Source organism: Typopeltis vanoorti, chromosome 8, assembly GCF_054136105.1.
Source record: "Typopeltis vanoorti isolate ZY-2024b chromosome 8, IOZ_Tvanoo_1.0, whole genome shotgun sequence".
In the NCBI taxonomy this organism is placed as follows: Eukaryota; Metazoa; Arthropoda; class Arachnida; order Uropygi; family Thelyphonidae; genus Typopeltis; species Typopeltis vanoorti.
This window is the reverse complement of record NC_143556.1, coordinates 32798298-32817953: the sequence shown is the minus strand read 5'-3', so window position 1 is coordinate 32817953 and position 19656 is coordinate 32798298. Positions and strand designations below refer to the sequence as shown.

Here is a 19656-nt window from a genome sequence, read left to right as displayed (position 1 = left end):
ACATATTAGACAATTTCTGGATGAAATGAGCTGAATTCTTGATATAAGAGTCAAATGACCTGATGTGATATCCTAAAAGACCATCACATCAGGTCATTTGACTCTTATATCAAGAATTCTGTGATCAGTTTCAAAGAGATGCCAGCTTTGTGTATCTTTGGAGACCATACAGTCATGGAGAAATATTGATTTGAGTGTAGAGATTTGAATTTTTGTAGTAAGTCCAGTGGCCCACTTTTGCATATTCCTAAGCAAATCGTTAGTTTTTTTGTGAGTGGCACAAGTAGAATCATGATCTAGAGTTGAGTAGGTGGAGTCAGGTAGCAAACTGGATATTTTTTAAATTATAATCATTAGTGTTCATCATTAGTGGTATTTTCCTTTGTCTCTTTTTAAATTGACAATATTTCTGTTATTCTTAAGGGACAAGAGAGCTTCTCTTTCTGATATGGTGATGTATTGATGAATAAATGAGAAAAGCAGTAGCTTTGAGTGTAATATCATTATCAGGATCAATTGCAAAGTTACGAATGCCTTTTTCTCTTCTGGACAAAAAATCAGCCTTTGGAACGTTACCAGGAGTGACTCTGAAAAGTTAAATAGATTCTTTTGAACATGAAGTGTTGCAGAAGCTGCTGGTTGTGTGTGAACAAAACTAGTTGGAACGAGTTTTTAAATCTAACAACTAATAAAAAATCATTTTTGATCCTTAGATTAGCTTTAACCTTGCTTTAGTAAAAGCAACAATGAATATTTATTACTTAAATTAAGGGGATATTAATTCCCACATAGTTTTAAAACCGAATAAGAAACTCAAAGATTGGAATCAGAGAGTTTCTTGCCGAATATAGTAAACTATAAAGTATCGGCGGACACTAGCGTTAGCAAATGCAAGTGATCCTAGTACATAGTACAATATTGGGCAGCTCGTTGCAAAGGTGGAGGAAGAAGTTCATATCGCTATTCTTAGGTATTTTCCATAATGTAAAAACACATTTCCTAGGAAATGTATGCTGTTATTACATTATGGAGGGAGGTCACTACCCAGACCGGTTTCAGCCTTTTTTGAGGCTTCATCAGTGAGTAGCTAGACCAATTATTCTTCATTCGGTTTTAAAACTATGTTGGAATTAATATCCCCTTAATTTAAGTAATGTTTTCATTGCCGAAATGAAGCTTATTAGCTCTTTATACTTAAGTAGAATATTTATTATTTTTAATTAGCTTTAGTTACATTCTAATTAAAAATATTTCCTTTTAACTGTAATGCACAATTCAATAATTTATATATTGTTGTATTTTAAGGATTGTCAGAAAATTGACTCCGAATCTAAAGAAAGAAAAAGAGATAGTGAATTTTACAAGCAGGCTTTTGGTCTTGAAGATACATTCAGAGAGGTAAATAACAGTTTTGCAGACTAATATAGAAAATTAATCTTTTTGAGTATTTTGTTCTTCTGGTATATGGAAACTGGAAAGGGAAAAATATGGAATGAAAACATACATTGTTGTGAAATCTTGCTTCCATTTCTTTTTTTTTTTTGAAAAGTGACTCATACAAAATCAGAATACAGTACAGCTCAATGATCTCTAGTAGATTTGTCAGCCTGGTTGGCTGAGTAGTTAGCATACCCACTCTACAACCGGTATGTTGCGGGTTCATATCTGCTGTGGATATGGATGTTTGTGATTGACTTTAGATAGAAGATGAATTTTATCACCTGGTATGAGACCACTGCCCTGCTTATTGGAGACTTGAAGTCGCTGGGAAAGTTCCATGCTTGGTCTATAGAGCATGATTACAAGACTATGTAAAATTAATTAAAATAAATTGCAATATTGGGTTGGCAAATAAGTTCGTTTGGTTCATGCATTAGTACAAATTTGTCGCTTCGCCTGTCACTATTGTTGCGCTGTTGTGCAATTGAAAGGTGGCATTTCACATAACCTTTCAGTGAATTTTCGTTCGGCCTACTTCAGTTGCATGTGTGTAACATATTTTTAGAAATGGAAGGAAATAACTTACCTCACCAGCATATTTTGCTTTTTTATTTCAAAAAAGGCAAACGAGCTGCAGAGGCCCATAAAAAATATGTAGCGTATATGGGGATGATGCCTTAACAGAATGCGTATGCCAAAAGTGGTTTACCAAATTCTGTTCTGGAGATTTCGATGTCAGTGATGCAGCTCACACCGGTCGTCCGACCGAGGTTGATTCGAGTGTTGTGAAGGATATTGTCGACACAATACGTCACAAACAGTGTGGGAGATAGCTGCAGTACTGAACATATCCCATAGAAGCGTTGAAAACCATTTGCACAAGCTGGGAATATGTTTCAGACTCAGTGTTTGGGTGCCGCATGAATTAACTGAGGCCAATATGACTTCTCGCTTATCCATCTGTGATTCGCTGCAACATTGCCAAGAAAATGACCCATTTTTGAAGTGGATGATTATGGGAGATGAAAAATGGGTTGTGTACGATAATGTGGTATGTAAAAGATCATGGGGGCACAAGAACGAACTGCCGCAAACAACCTTGAAAGCCGGATGGCACCCAAAGAAGATCATGCTCTCTGTGTAGTGGATATAAAAGTATTGTCCACTACGAGGTGTTACTGTCAGGCAGAACGATTGATTCAACTGTCTATTGCTCACAGTTAATGCTCCTGGCCTGTGCATTTAGCACAAAACATCCTGAATTGGCAAATTGGAAAGGAGTTGTCTTTCACCACCACAATGCCAGATCCCACACATCGTTACCAACCTGAAGTAAATTGTTATGTCTTGGCTGGGATGTTTTGCCGCATCCTCCGTATTCACTGGACCTGGCACCTTCCGATTATCACTTATTCCGATCGTTGCAGAATTCTCTGAATGGGAAAACCTTCGCTAATGAGGAGGCTGTCAAAAGACACCTGGATCAGTTTTTCGCCAGTAAATCCCAGGAGTTTTATGAATGCAGCATAATGAAGTTGGTGGACAGATGGCAAGAATTCATTGATAAAGAGGGTCAATATATAACTTACCAGTATGTATTATATATATTAAATAAAATGTGTTTCATTCCACTCTGAAAAACCGAACGAACTCATTTGCCAACCCAATATATATATATATATATATATATATATATATATATATTTAGAATTAATAATTATACTGACTAGAACCCGAGGAGTATAATAAAAAACTTTAATGAATCACAACTAGTTTCATCGGGGTTCCAACTTCTTCAGGTGAGTAAGAAATAACTAAAAACTTATAAAAACTAATACAGTAAAAAAATGGGCTTTTCAGTTTAACACAAAAGAGTTAGAAGAATAGCAACAGTCATATTTGAAGTAGAGACCACGTGGCATTATTAGCGTGAGTTGATGTTGCGTGATAGCTGATTTTAGAGCGCCAGTATTGGATTACTGTGCTATGGGAATCAAGCAAACTATAACTTAGATTGCTGTTCATGTGTGAAGGATCCAGGACTATTTCTTATATGTTGTTACTAGAGTTGACTCGGGATGTATACATTTAGAATTAATAATTATACTGACTAGAACCCGAGGAGTATAATAAAAACTAGTTGTGATTCGTTAAAGTTTTTTATTATACTCCTCGGGTTCTAGTCAGTATAATTGTTAATTCTAAATGTATGCATCCCGAGTCAACTCTAGTAACAACACACACACACACACACACACACATATATAATTGAAAAAATAGGGGGGGGGTAGTAATAACCTTTCATGGGTGGTAGGCACATTAAAAAAAAATCTGCTATGGAAAACCACTCATATTTCTGGAACTTTGTCCTTGTTGGGTACACCTAAATTTTATTTATTTTTTTTTTAATATGAGAGGACTAAAGCGTGGTTAAGCAACTGTGCAGGAAGGGTTGGGAAGGGACAAGAGAGTTAGAGGAAAAGGAAGGAATCTCTTGTTTCTTAAAAAGCTGGAAGTTGTATAGATTGTAACAGTCTTTCCTATAATATTTTCGCTGAAAATGGGAGAAACTTTTGCTAGAATCTCCGCAACAGCTTCATATTCATCTGAATTTTTAATACTGAAAGAGCAGCAAGAGAAACAAAAGCTTAATTTTTTACCAACATTCTTCAGCCATTTGTTAAGGAAGAACTAAAAAGAGCTCTCCTACAATCTCACCGTAGTGCAGTAGGGCTTGATGACATCCGTTATGAAATGATAAAACATCTACCATCATCTTCTATGGATCTCCTTCTCTTACTATACAATAAAATACTTGCGGAGGAAGAGTTTCCAAATTCTTGGCATAAGTCAATTGTCATTGCTATCCCAAAACCAGGAAAAGATCCAACACAAGCAAATAATTATTCACCCATTCCTCTGACCAGTTGTCTTTTCTGGTATTTAGAAAGCAGCAGTCTTCTTTCCAGTACACAATGTGGTTTCCGTAGACATCGAACAGTTCATTGAGGTCAGTAGTAAATATTATTATTTTACAGCATCTCCATGGAGTCTGGAGACTCATCGTGGGAGACCCAAATCAACCATCATACACACAAATCCTATCATATCTCTCCTTGAATCCATTCACTATCAGGGAACTTGCAACCAGTTTTGATAATCCGTTCCACTTACTCACCACTCTCCACACAAACTAACCACACTCTTACACAACTTCAATGAATGGCCCCCTTGTTCTCTGACTATTTGTCATATATTGAAAACTTTCACTTGCATAACTTTTATGAAACCCCTTTAATATCTTAAAAGTTTCTATCACGTCTCCTCTCCTCCACTTATCAACCAAGCTTTGTAACTCAAACCTTCAACCTATCCTTGTAGGGAGTATTCCACAGACTTGTCACCATCTTGGTCACTCATCTCTGAATCCTCTTGACCACCTCCTAGTCCCCAAGAAACCCAGGTGACCAAATCTCTGTGCAGTACTGAAGATGTGGCCAAATTATGGCCTTATAAAGAGGGATAATAACATTGGGAAATTAAAATAATTGTAACACTGTTGTAGAATCCATAATTTGTGTAAAATGAATTCCTTATCTTTAATGAGCATGTATTTTCTTGATCACAGAACTAATGTAAATAACTATTTGAGAACATTGATCAAGTGTAAACAGATAAGTATTTTAATACCAACTAGTTTCACCCAGCTTAAGCTGTTGGCATCGTCAGGTACAAACACTGAGGTTAAAACATATCACAAAATAGATCTTAACTGTAAATTCTAAAAATTATAGTTACAAACTAAAATAGCATTGAACGTGAATAATACACATATCGCATGTACATGATTTACTAGTTATTGCTAAGGGACATTCTATAGTTAGCATTAAAGTTCATTTCTTGTGTGTTCAGAGATCTAATTAGAGTTTTCCATATCTCTGGAAGTATTAAACCTTGGTTCCTGTTGAGGTTATCTGTAGTGCGTGCGACTGTGGCTGCTTCTTTAAACATTCGAGAGTGGTAGTCTTCCTGTATGTAAGGGGTACAACTTTTGTCCCACTCAATGATATGGTTTGTTGTGGAGAAATGTGATGACAGGTCTGATATGTCTTGTCTGTTATTTTTAACATAACGAATGTGTTCCTTCTGCCTAATCTCGAGGCTTCTCGAAGTCTGGCCGATGTAACTTGAACCACACGAGCATGGGATATTATAGACTCTAGCATACTTATAGAAAGGATGGGTATCTTTTGGAGATCGTAGTAGTTTATGAATTGTTTCTATAGGTTTGAATGTGACTCTTATTTTGTGTGGTTTGAGGAGATTAGTGAGCTTGTTAGAGATACTTCTCACATACGGAATGACGATTGTTGTAATATATTGAGTGTCTTCTTGTTCTCTTTGTGGTGGCTTAGAGAAAAGGATTTTGTTAACCAAGTCTTTGTGGGTAGCCATTCAAGGTGAAGTTATTAGATATCAATGTTAATTCATCTTGGAGGTCTTTTTTATCTGTTGTAATGTGGACAGCTATTTTCTTTAGTATGTGTATTGTGCTGAGTTTGTGAGAAATGTAGTGTGAGGAGCTGAAATGTAGATAACGTCCTGTATTCATAGGTTCAAAAGGCCATTAACTTGCTTCTTAATTAAGATGTTCAAGAACGGTAGTTGTTTGTCTTTTTCAAGTTCTAGAGTAAATTTAATAGAATGGTGAAAGGAGTTGATTTTATTGAGAAAATCAATTAGGTCATCTGTGTTGTGGTTCCGTACAATGAAGATATCATCTACATATCTCCACCAAATTATTGGTTTAGGATTTATTTGAGATAGAACTTTATTTTCGAGATCCTCCATAAATAGGTCAGCACAAGAAGATGAAAGGGGGCTACCCATTGCCAGGCCAGTCAATTGTTGGTAAATAGTTTTCTTCCAAGAAAAATAGTTTGAATTTAGGCAATGATTGTACAGTGAGGTTATATCTTGTGGGAATAAAGTGCCTAAGATGTTGATAACTTCCACCACAGGAACGTTTGTAAAAAGAGAAGTGACATCTAAGCTTGCAAGTAGATAATTTTCAGATATAGTAATGTTTTTTTAATTTATCCCCAAAATGTTGTGAATTTTGGACATAACTCTCTGAGTTATGGATTTGTTGTTGTTGTAAGAGTTTAGAGAGATGCTTAGACAATAAGTAGGTAGGCGAGTTAATTCCATCTACAATGGGACGTAAAGGAGTACCATCTTTATGAACTTTTAGAACCCCATAAAGTCTTGGAGTTAGAGGGTGCATGGATTTTAATTTTTTAATTAGATCTGTTGGCCAGTTGATCATGTTGCGTAGTAATTCGTTTGTGTTATTGTGGTTTTTTAATGTAGGATCTTTCGTTAAGATATGGTAAACAGACATGTCCAACAGTAGATTGTTGACTTTATCCTCTTAGTCCTTGGTGTTTAATATCACAGTACTGTTACCCATGTCTGCCTTAAGTATTATGATATCTTTCTTTCTCTTCAAATTATGAATGGTTCTTCTATCTAGAGAGGTGAAGTTTTGGTATGTGTTCTAGAAGAGGAGAGTATTATGCAACTTTTTAATCTGAGGTCATTTGCTATGTGTGGTGGTAATAACGAGATTGCTTTGTTCAAACTGCAGATGAAATCTACTTTTGTTATCTGTTCAGGTATAGTTGAAACCTTTTTTGAGGATAGCAATTTCAGGTTTGGTTAAAACGTGATCCGATAAATTAAAAATAACTTGGTTATCTGGCAGAGAAAGTTTGGACTTAAAATGGTTTGTATAAAGATGGTTAAATTTCTTGATTTGGATCTGTTTGCTTTTATTGAAAACTTTAGTGTAGCTAGTTTTGTCATTCTGTCTAAGAGTTGCCAAACTTCTTGGTCTAGAGAGCTCGAGACATCCATGAAGAAATCGTAACATTGTGAGTCTATTTGACTTAACAAAAATCTTCTGTGTTGTATCTTTTCACGAAGGAACGAGAATTATGCCCTCTGAACTTCAACTTCCTGCAATACAATACTATCAATATGATACACCATATACAACCATTTCAATCCCAACCTTACATTTTGCAGCATTATATTGACAATCATTATTACCATCATCCTGCAGGATATCTACATCACCTTGATCAATTATTGCTCTCCCCAGTTTTGCATCTTCAGCAAACAACAATATCCCCTTTTAAATCTTTCCCTATGTCATTGATATACAAATTAAAGAGTAATGGCCCTAGTACCGAACCCTGAGGTACTCCACTAGTCACTACCATTCTCCATGATTGAAAGAATTCTTGATAATAATAACCTCTCCCTTTTAAATAATAAACTCGATACTTTCTTCCATATGCCTACCCGTTCATATTCTGCAATTGATCGTACAATCTGCTCCCCCTCCATTTTTCCACTGCTCACATGGGACGTTGAAGAGAGCACATATGGGAGTGATCACTTTCCTGTTCTCTGCACACTGTCTTCACAGGAACCATGTTCACCCACATGGATACCTATGTGAAAAATGGACCAGACTGACTGGAACACTTTCTCTCATCTTGCAAAATTTAATGCTGATGCCATTAATCAAACGCCTATCAATGAAGCAGTAAAATATATAACAGAGTGCATTGTCCAGGCAGCAACAGCCTTCATCCCAAAAACATCATCTCAGTTTCCACTCTATACAAAGCCTTGGTGGAACCCAGAATGTCAGACATCCAAAAAAGATCAACACAGAGCATGGGGTATATTTTGTAGATATCCCACCACATCAAACCTTATAGCTTTCAAGTATGCTCGAGCCAAAACATGCTATGTGAAGCATCAGAGTCAAAAACAATCATGGATCCAATTTACTACATCAATTAATCAAATGACCAGTCCAAAAATTGTATGGGATAAAATCCATACATTATGGTCTATACAAATCCATACATTATGGTCTAAGAGAGACAAACATTGTTTGTCTCTCTTAGACCATAATGGAAGTGTTATTGCTGATCCCAAAGCCATTGCAGACACTCCGGGAGAAAATTTTGCCAGAATCTCAGCAACAGCTTCATATCCTCCTGAATTTTTAATTCTGAAAGAACAGAAAGAGAAACAAAGGCTAAATTTTTCTACCAATGTTCTTGAGTTATACAATCAGCCATGTTTTAAGGAGGAACTAAAACGAGCTCTCCTACTATCTCACCCTAGTGCAGTAGGGCCTGATGACATCCATTATGAAATGATAAAACATCTACCATCATCTTCTATGGATCTCCTTCTCTTACTATACAATAGAATACTTGCGGAGGAAGAGTTTCCAAATTCTTGGCATGTCAATTGTCATTGCTATTCTAAAATCAGGAAAAGATCCAACACAAGTAAATAATTATCAACCCATTGCTCTGACCAGCTGTCTTTGTAAGATACTAGAGAAAATGGTTAATGCCAGACTTCTCTGGTATTTAGAAAGCAACAATCTTCTCTCAAATACACAATGTGGGTTCCGTAGATTTCGCTCAGCTTTAGACCATTTGGTTCGTTTAGAAACTTGTATAAAAAAGATGCATTTCTGAAGCAAGAACACCTTGTTTCATTTTTTTTTGACATGACAAGCTTATGACACAGCCTGGAGATATGGCATATTAAAAGACCTCTATAACCTGGGTCTTAAAGGACATCTTCCTGTATTTATTAAAAACTTTCTTTCCAGGCGAATTTTTCAAGTCAGAGTGGGAAATACATTATCTCGATCATATCATCAAGAACAGGGTGTTCCCAAAGGCTCTGTCTTAAGTGTGACACTTTTCTCTGTTAAAATTAACAGCGAAAGTAAGACAATTTACTGCCACTCCCGTAACATGAGGGTAATTGAAAAACAACTTCAGCAAGCAATTGATCATGTTTCTCTGTGGGCTCTTAGTGATGGGTTTAGTTTTTAACAGAAAAAAGTGTCTATGTACACTTCTGTCTTAAACGCACTCTTCACTCAGATCCTGAATTAAGAATGGGATGGACTATTATTCCAGTAGCTAGAGATGCTAAATTCTTGGAACTGATCTTTGGCAGTAAACTTACATTTATAGCACGCATTTGATAACTAAGAGAAAAGTGCAAGAGAACATTGAACCTTCTTCGCAATCTCTCGTCTACTGGGTGGGGTGCTGATCGAGCTTCATTGCTCCATCTTTATCATGCACTCATACGTTCAAAACTGGATTATGAGTCCCAAGTCTCTGGTTCTGCAACACAGAGTAACCTGCGATCGTTGGATTCCATCCATCATCATGGTATACTGATAGCTACTGGTGCCTTTCACACATCACCCACTCAGAGTCTTTATGTTGAAGCAAATGAACCAGCTCTATCACTCTGATGGAAACAGTTGTCTCTTAATTATGCCCTAAAGATAAAGATAAAGTCTCTCCCAGATCATTCTACATGGACTAGTCTCTTTTCTCTGCACTGGGAAGCTCAGTAGTACTACACACTTCAAACTGCCATACGTCCTTTTTGGTATGCATATTAAAGAGACTATGCAAGCTCTTGGTATAAATGTTGACAACATTACCTACACTAAACATAACAGCATCCCTCCATGGCAGGTTTGCACAACATCCTGCAACCTTTCACTTTGTCAGTTACAGAAATCTCATACTCCATGTCTACCTCCCATTGTTTAATGCACACAGAGCCGTACACTCTGATTTCTTGCCTATCTATGCTGATGATTCAAATACTAATACCGCTGGTGGCTGTGCTGCTGTGTTTCCTGACATTATCTCCAACCAGATCCCACCTGATTGCAGTAATTATACAGCAGTGTTGCCATTCAGCTTGCACTTGTTCATATAAAAGAAAATTGCTATGAAAAGTGTATAATTTATACAGACTCATTGAGCTCTCTACAGGCTATTTCCTCTGCTATGCATAATCCACATCCAGTACTTTATGAGGTGTTACATCTTTTCACAAAATGAAAATCCTTAATTTTGGTGTTCAGTTGTGCTGGATTGAAATTACAGCACAACTCATTTCCCTTAATTCCAGCCACGTTGGAATTAAGGGAAATGAGTTGTAATTAAGGGAAATGAGTCAGCAGATGCTAAATCAGCTTTCTAAAAAAACTTTCTCCATGTTCAACAGTACCATATACAGACAACAGACAGTTTATACGATCAAAGCAAATTGCTCAGTGGCAGTCATCATGGCAGGAAGCATTAACAAACAAATTATATGACATTAAATCTGAAATCAAGCATTGGCATTTTAGTTCAATGAATAAAGAGAAGAGAGGAAATTGTTCTCACTAGGCTCTGGATAGGTCACAGTCATCTTACACATTCTTATTTACTGAGCGCTAATGACCCTCCCATGTATGAAAAATGCAATACACATCTCACTATTTATCATATACTGATAGAGTGCCAGCACTTTTCATGAGAGAGGAATGAAATTTTTGCCTACCTGGCCAGACCATATACACTCAGGCAGATGCTGACAGACTCGGGCAGATTGCATGATGTTTTTAATTTTTTACAAAGAATTAATTTATACAAACACATTTCATTGTAATTTTGTTTATATGTAAATACTGTATTGCTTCACTTAACTTTTGTAAGTATATATTACAAAATATGTAATGTTTTGTAATGTATATGTGCAGGAGTTGAGTATTAATGTATATATTACTCATTAGGTTAATTTCTGACCAGTCACATATTTTTGTAAATTTTTATGCATACATAATGCATAATAATTCCTCTTTAATTCTATATATTACTGTAATAACATTTGTTGTAATCTTATACGTAGATACTGCATTCCTTGGCTTGGTGTTGTACATGCATTTTGTTTATTAACTTATATTGTTGTCTAATTATGTACTGCCTTAAATGCTGCAGTAATTTTGTTTATATGTAGATACTGCATTGCCCAGCTTAACTTTGTGCATTTTAACTTTTTTATGATTAATTATATATTTCTGTAGGACACCTTGTATATTTGTGTAACCTTCTTGTAATTTTGTTTATATGTAGATACCACATTGCCAAATTTTATTTTTATGCATGTATGTTGTATAATAATTCCTTTTTGCCTATTTATGTATGGCTGTACAAACATTTGTTATAATTTTAACTATATGTAGATACTGCATTCCTTGGCTTGTACACACATTTTGTTTATTTAAGTTGTATTGTTGACAATTTTTTGTACTACTATAACCTTTAACCTCGTGTGTTGCTGTGCCCTCTGCAGCAATTCTGTTTCTATGTAGATGCTGCTTTGTGGAACCTAATTTTTGTACAGGCATATTGGTTAGAATTTTCTTTAACTGCTTATGCATAGTTGTAACCTTAGTATGGCACAGTATGACCTTTGTAATTTTTGTGCCAAATAAACTATTTACCAAATAGTTCACTCCACCATATACTATTTTCTGGTGTCTGTCTGTCAGCCACCCCTTATCCATGCTATGATACTAGCCTCATATCCATTCCCATTTGCTCCAGTTTTTTTAATAGTTTTTCATGCAGAATTTTGTCAAATACCTTGTTAAAGTCAAGCAGTATCATGGTGTAGCCATTACCTTTATCCAGTTCTGCCATCACCTTATTATAAAATGTGAATAAGTTACTGAAACAGGACCTATCCTTTACAGAGCCATGCTCCCTACTCTAGAGTATTGCATCCCTACCCACCCAGTGTTGTATTTTATCTTTCACAAACTTTTCCAATATTGTATAGCCACTTGTGATATATTAATTGATCTGTAGTTGTCTTGTCTGAGACTTAGTTTGAACAACTTCATCAGGGGCAATGCCTATTCTCTTTCACATTCACAGTACACAGGCTGATATGCCATCTAGTCCCACTGCTGTGTTCACGTTCATATTTTTTAATATGCTCTGAATGCCTCCTGTTTATCTACCTCAATGTTGATATGCATCTCTGCAACATCAGCAACTGCAAAATCTCCACCTGGATGATACACTTTTGCAGAATAATCACTCAGCAACTCAACTATTTCTTTTGGTTCAGTCACCTTCCTGCCATGAGCATTGCTTAAAGTCGTTCTACTTTCCTCTTACTCGCTACATAATGAAAAAACTCTTCTGGGTTTAATTTGGCCTGTTTGGCTCAATATCTCTCATAGTCTGATTTGGCCTTCCTTACCATACTAGTCACTCTTCTTGCTTGCACTTTGTACTGCTCATGAGTATGCTGATTACCTTTCCCTTTATGTTTCCTCCACTTTTTTTTTTTTTTGGCTCTTGTTTTATATCCCTACTCAGCCACTTAATTCCAACTTGGTTTATCCTCCTGACTTTGGGTATGCAGTTTGATACTGCTGCTCTCAAGCCATCTCTGACCTCTTGCCATGCACTACTGACATTCTTTCTTTGTAGCTTTTCAAGCCTGTTCCAAGATGACTCCTGAGTCTCTCATAATCACCAGCCTTATAGTTGAAGATAAACCCCTTCTTGACAACGAACTGCATATGTTTGGTAAATTCCCAGAACAAGACTGCATGGCCACTCTCCTCATTTGGGAAGTGGGACTTATAAGTTGCTAAGGGATAATTACAGGGAACAAGGATTTTGAGGATGTTGGATCTGATAATAGCATCAGAAGATGTGGTGGATCTTCCAGTATAATAATAATCAGAATATGAATTTGTATTCATATCACATAGCTCTAAATAAGTTAGTTTAATCCTTTATCGAAGTGTGAGCAAATGAAGTTTGTGCCTGAAGGTATCTTCAGGACTGAGCTAAGGCAGTGCAACACCAAGGCAACTCGTGGCAAAGGTGGAAAAAGCTATCACTCCTATCTCGGCATCTCTCATAATGCAAAGCACATCTCCTTGCAGATATGGGTAGTGGTCCTATGCATTAAGGCAAGGACCACTACCCATACTGGTTTTGACCTTTATTGAGGTCTTGTCAGTGGGAGCCAGGCCCAGTAGTGGAGACACCAAGGCAGAAGCAATGAGAGGTCATCCCCACCTATAGGAGTTGCCAAAAGGTATACAACCTTAACTCCAGATTCAGAGAAAGATGTTGAGAGTTTATTTTTCACTTGGTTAGACTATAATAAGTTTAGTTTAATCCTTTATCCAAGTGTGAGCAAACAAAGTTTATGCCTGAAAGTATCTTCAGGACTGAGCTGTGGTGGTTCAACACCAAGGCAACTCATTTAACACAGTTAACTCAGGCAACTCACCAAGGCAACTGAGCTAAGGTGTTGTACCACCTTAGCTCAGTCCTTTATTATAGTCTAACCAAGTAAAAAAATAAACTCTCAACATCTTTCTCTGAATCGGGAGTAATTTAATAATAAGGTTGTACACCTTTTGGCAACTCCTATAGGTGGGGATGACCTCTCATTGCTTCTGCCTTGGTGTCTCCACTACTGGGTATGGCTCCCACTGACGAGACCTCAATAAAGGTTGAAACTGGTATGGGTAGTGGTGCTTGCCTTAATGCATAGCATTACACATATCCGCAAGGAGATGTGCTTTGCATTATGAGAGATACCGAGATAGGAGTCATGGTAGCTTTCTCCACCTTTACGAGTTGCCTTGATGTTGCACCACCTTAGCTCAGTCCTGAAGATACTTTCAGGTGCAAACTTTGTTTGCTCACACTTGGATAAAGGATTAAACTAAACTTATTATAGTCTAACCAAGTGAAAAATAAACTCTCAACATCAAAATCACTTAGCTCACTATGGTGAAACAGTGCAACTTCCTATAAGGGTGTAACACCTCTCTCTCTCTTTTATATTATCATCAGTGTGTGTGTGTGTGTGTATATATATATATATATATATATATATATATATATATTTTTTTTTTTTTTAAATTAATGTTTGCACATTTCAAAAATAAAAGATTTTCAGTTTTTTTTTTCTTAGCCCCAGATTATATTTTCTGAGAGTTTCATTTTTCTGCATTTGTCTAAAAATTAGGCAGTGTTATTCTATCTGATTTTCACTGTCCAATGAATCACTCTCCTGATTATTGAAGCTACCTGAAATGATTGAAAAAGTTCCATGTTTGGTTTCTAGAGTCAAGTTTTCAGCATTCATAAAATAGAATATTCTTTAAAAAATTATGGTTTATCTAGAATAATTAACTGAACATTTCTTTAATTACTAATGGAGTGAGATTATATTTATATTCAGTGGCAGACTGAGTCTAAAAATATTGGTTGTCAAGAGACAAAGGGAACCCACAACTATAATGCTATCATTTAATTTTTAAGACATAAATAAAATTTTAAAAAAATACATAAGTGGAAAAAAGGTGCAATTATAATTTTTGTGAAATAAATGTATAATTTTTTAGTAATTACAGTGTACACATATTGTACAAACTACTGGTAGTATACGGTAGATACTAAGTATAACAGATTGTTATAATTAAATTTTTAATTTATTTTTATTTTTATTTTAAATAAATGGTGGATATTTTTAAATAGTTTGCTTGTATACTGAACATTTTACACATTAACAGGTAGTTCAAAAGCATATTTCATGCAGTCCACTATATTAAGAGCAGTCATTTGAATTCACTAGATGATTGTATGAATCTGTCAATAATTGTTCTGCATCCAATTCATCTGACAATTCCTTATCAGTGGATAGCAACATGTGTAATTCCAAGTTCTCCTGAGACAGTGAGTTTCTTAGCCTTGTCTTTATGATCTTTAACTTTGAAAATATCCTCTCACATTAGACTTGAGTAACTGATAGTGTGCAGATGACTTTATAAAGTTCATAAAGGTTATCATATGCTTGTCATGAAGTCTGTTGGAAGCCAGAATGTTTAGTACACACACGATGGGCAATTGCTACAAATTTTACACTTGTTGCAACTGGAATCTATATTCACACCACCTTAAGCAATAACTTTAATACATCAAAGTCCGAAGCAAAAGAAAACAATTCCAATATTACTTGATCTTTGTTGATTTGTCGAGATAGCTTAATTCTAATACCTTCCAATGCTTCATCTTCAAGGCCCCTCTCTGCAGTAGTTTTAAACTTTGCTGGGTCCATCAGGATAAATCTTTACACAACTTTTTGTGTTGTACAAAGCATGAATCTAGTGACTGGACAATGTGGTCCATTATTAAGTTAAACACGTTTACTTGCAAATCAGCTAGAGAATCTGAGGAATTTCCTACATCATCTATAAACTCATCTGCCATTCTTTTCTTCTTCCACTGCCTCTTAATTGGCAGTGCTGTTTCCAAAGTGTCAATTTCCAATGTTTGATTTTCATCCATATTCAACTGTGAAATCTTGTTATTACATTTATTTACAAATTCCAATGCCTTGTTGTGAACGCTATCAAATGTTCTTGTCTATTCCTTCAACTTTGTTGTAGTTGAATCTATTAAACTCCATGCAGCAAACATATCTGAACCACTTGTCTGTAAATAACTTAATAACGGAGCTGTAGTTTCAAATATATACAAGTCAGTAAATGCTGTCAATATTGTTTCAAACTTTAGAAGACTTTGAAATAAAACATTTGCTTCTCGTTTTGTTGTTGTATCAAACTTGTCTGAATCTTGTGTCATTGATAAGCATGTCAATAGATTTATAAAAGTACTGGCAGCAGCATCATCAAAACATCCAAATATAATTGTTGTTGCATTGGATTTTCCTGACAATCTTGTCTCACCAATTAGCTTTAATCGTTTCATTTTTTCTTGTTCTAGATGTTTTCCAACAACTTCTATCCATACAGCCATTCTTGTGTATGATGTTTTCACAAAAGTTGCTAAATTCTGGAGCAAATTGAAAAAAAGAAAATGCAGGCAAGCAACGTTTTGTTTTTTTAGTTATCACCAAATTCAAGACATGGCCATAGCACCATATATGAACATGTTGATCAGCCACATCAGTAATTTTACTTTGTAAACCATTATAGCCATGGTAGCTTGCAGCTCCATCTGTACTATCAGATAAACATTTTTTGGGATCAATTTTAAGATACTGTAATGTTTCAATCAATAGATCTAAAAGTCCCTGTTCTGTACCATCATTACTTGGCACACCTGAAAGTAGTTGCTCACAGATAACACCTTTAAGCACATACTGAATAATACAGGTATCCCTTGCTTAACTCGGGATTTGATTAACATGGCAAAATTAATTGTTGCAATTCATTGATATATGCGGCAAGAGTTTTGATTAACGCATCTTTAACTCTGCAGAGCTCACAGCTGATCTGACAGTTACATGCAAAATGTTTAAATAAATATTCTTACACAATTCGGTGTATAGCTTGGAGGTCATTAGAAGCTGTGCATTCATACGTTACGAGTGATATTCCACACTTTTTTACTGTCAGTTTCGTTTAACACATGTTACGTAAAGGTTTGTGATATTTTACAGTAAATTGTATCTGAGAGATACCGTGACCTCCGATGTCAGTATAGTATGGTTTAGTTGTTTTTCTTTTTATTCTTTGTTCAATAATTTTTAGATTAACTGAAAAATAAATAAACCATCATATATTACTGAAATAGAGAGCCAAAGGCTTATTTATCATACATGTCCTCTGGGAGATGTGCTTTACATTATGGAAAATACTAAGGAAAATGATCTGGAGCTTACTCCACCTTTACTATGAGTTGCTCATAAGGTTGCTTATGCTTCCATCTGCCGAAAATGGTGGATATATAGAAACTGAAATGGCTTTTAGTTTCTATATATTCAGCATGAAACTCTTGTAGTTTCTATATTCAGCTATGAAATAATGTTGGATTCAATATCCACTTAATCTGTACCATCATGTATTATATATATATATTTTTTTTCCTTTATGTTTTATTGCTTGTTTGCTGAGGTCTAAAGAGTCATTTTGCTTACTATCGTAGAATTTATGCAGATAAGAAAAAAACTAAAACTATTCAAACGACTCTTGATGACTTCTTTTGATAAAAAAAAAAAAAAAAATTGCAGTAAATAATTTAGGTACAAGTATTTATTATAACATTTACTTTGCCTTCATTTTTTATCTTTCCAAAAAGAGTACCATATAAAACATTATTAATACAGTAATCGATCATAGACGAATTGTAATTTTTACCATTGATTGTTAGATTTGATTAACGCGATAACATTGAGGGATTAATTAACTGCATTAATCGAGGGTAATACCTGTAATATTTAGTATTACAGTTTAGTATTACAGTAATACCTGTAATACTAAACTGATTGATGGATGAATTATCTTGTGTTGAATCAACCTGAATAGAATAATATTTTGCTTGAAAAACTTCACGACTAATTCTTTCTTTTATCATATTCCCTATAATTTGGATTAACAGGGTAATAGTTTTTTACTTAGGTATGTAACAAGTCCACTACTGCCTTTACTTTGAGTCTTTCCTTGTTGTTCTAATTGTTTGATTCTTTATGCAGACTTTGTGTTTTGTACTGCAGAAACGTGAGCTGCCATAATGGGGTCATATTTTGCCATCGACTCACTGTAGCTAAAAAATTGCCATGATTCAGAACCTCATTATCCAGAATGTAGGCCAGTTCATTTCTGTGACCTCAAAAAGGAATTGCTTGCTTGCCTAACAACTTTATGGTGTATATAATCATCATGATCCATATACTTTATATAAAACACAGCAACCACGAGATAAAGAGCTGATGAAGCACACTCAAACTGAGGCTGACGTAATGAAAAATATTTGCTGTCTTTGCAATGTTATGCAATAGCTCGATACAAAGTTGACTCCAGCTGCACGTCATGATCCCAGGCTGGGATTCCCAGCTAAGCTTCATTGTGCAATCACAGTTATTAAAGATCGGCCTCACATAACCGAATCAGTGTTATTTGTTATATTCTTAAATCTAAAGTATCCTCGAAAAACGATTATGTTTAAGGAGGCCCACTTACCATTAGGCTAGCTGACAGCTTGGCCAGTGCGCCACTGTTTATATTATTCGAAATTTGTGAGTGTCGGTGTTATTTTGTTTTCTTCATTGCTTAGCTGAAGATTTTCAGTTATATGTTTTGAGGAATTTCCTTCATCATCTATAAGCTCATCTGCCATTCTTTTTTTCTTCCTCTGCCTCTTAATTGGCAATGCTGTTTCCAAAGAGTCTATTTCCAATGTTTGATTTTTATCCATATTCTACTGTGAAATCACTAACTATGGTATCAGATGGCTTGAGTTCAGTTAGAATAGAACTTACATTTTTCGTTGTCCATTTTTGAGATCAGAATTTTTGTATGCGACAGAAAAAAAAAAAAAGGAAGGTGGCACAAAATTTTATCAGTGAATAAAAATTGCGATAATTTAGAGCTGTTTAGCAATAATAGTAACATTTCACAGTTCCAAACTACTAATTTGTGAAGTGTAGGTGATTAACATTACCTACACTTCATAGATTCTAATTACTCACATGCATATTTATTGTTGGTATTAGTGAAACCTTACTCTCAGAGTCAGATGTCATAAGTAGAATTAAGTACAAAGGATATAGTATTTTTAGAAATGACAGAATGGATAGAAGAGTGCAAGTACCACTATGATATCAGATGGCTTGAGTTCAGTTAGAATAGTAAAATATTGTTCTGTATAGCACTGAGTTTGAGACTGTGTGGAGTGGAAGTTAACAGGGTGAAATGTATGGTTCAGGGCTTTGCTACTGAACTGGCTGGTTCATGGTGAGGAAGAAGACATGCTCTACCAAGTTACCTTGATTCACACTAAAGGGATAATTATTATGGATAACTTAAATTATCAGAATACTGATTGGATAGAGAAAACTCATGATAAGAATGAAAGAGACTTGTTTAGCTGTTACATGACAACTTCCTCAAGCAGCTTGTTAAAGACATGACTCAAGGACAAAGAGTGTTAGATTTGATCATAGCCTTAGTGCAGGTTATATGCTGAACCACAAATCTGGAAATTATAACTAACTCAAGAGAATAGTATCTTCACTCATGGTATCAGTTGTTGAATAGAAAGGATGTCAGCAGTAAATCGGAATTTCTTATATAATGTGACCTATGGAGTATCCATAACTATAGAATCACAAGTACCACAGTAAAATTAAATTTATTATACAGATATTTCATCTTACATATCGTAAGATATCATCAGTGCAAACAATGAACAACCATAAGGAATTTGAATAAAGAAACTGTAGAGTGCATGTGTTAAATTGAAATCC

The 19656-nt window shown here is 35.3% G+C and overlaps 1 protein-coding gene across 5 annotated transcripts in view; it reads left to right on the top strand.

Moving 5' to 3' along the window:
- LOC150103910 (uncharacterized) overlaps positions 1 to 19656 on the top strand; it is a 589709-nt gene that overhangs the window by 181194 nt on the left and 388859 nt on the right. For all 5 annotated transcript variants that reach the window (XM_090397176.1, XM_090397175.1, XM_090397178.1 and 2 more), the window contains exon 7: positions 1306 to 1398. In XM_090397176.1, the coding sequence (XP_090253302.1) occupies positions 1306 to 1398 (93 nt within the window). The remainder of the gene's footprint in view (positions 1 to 1305; positions 1399 to 19656) is intronic.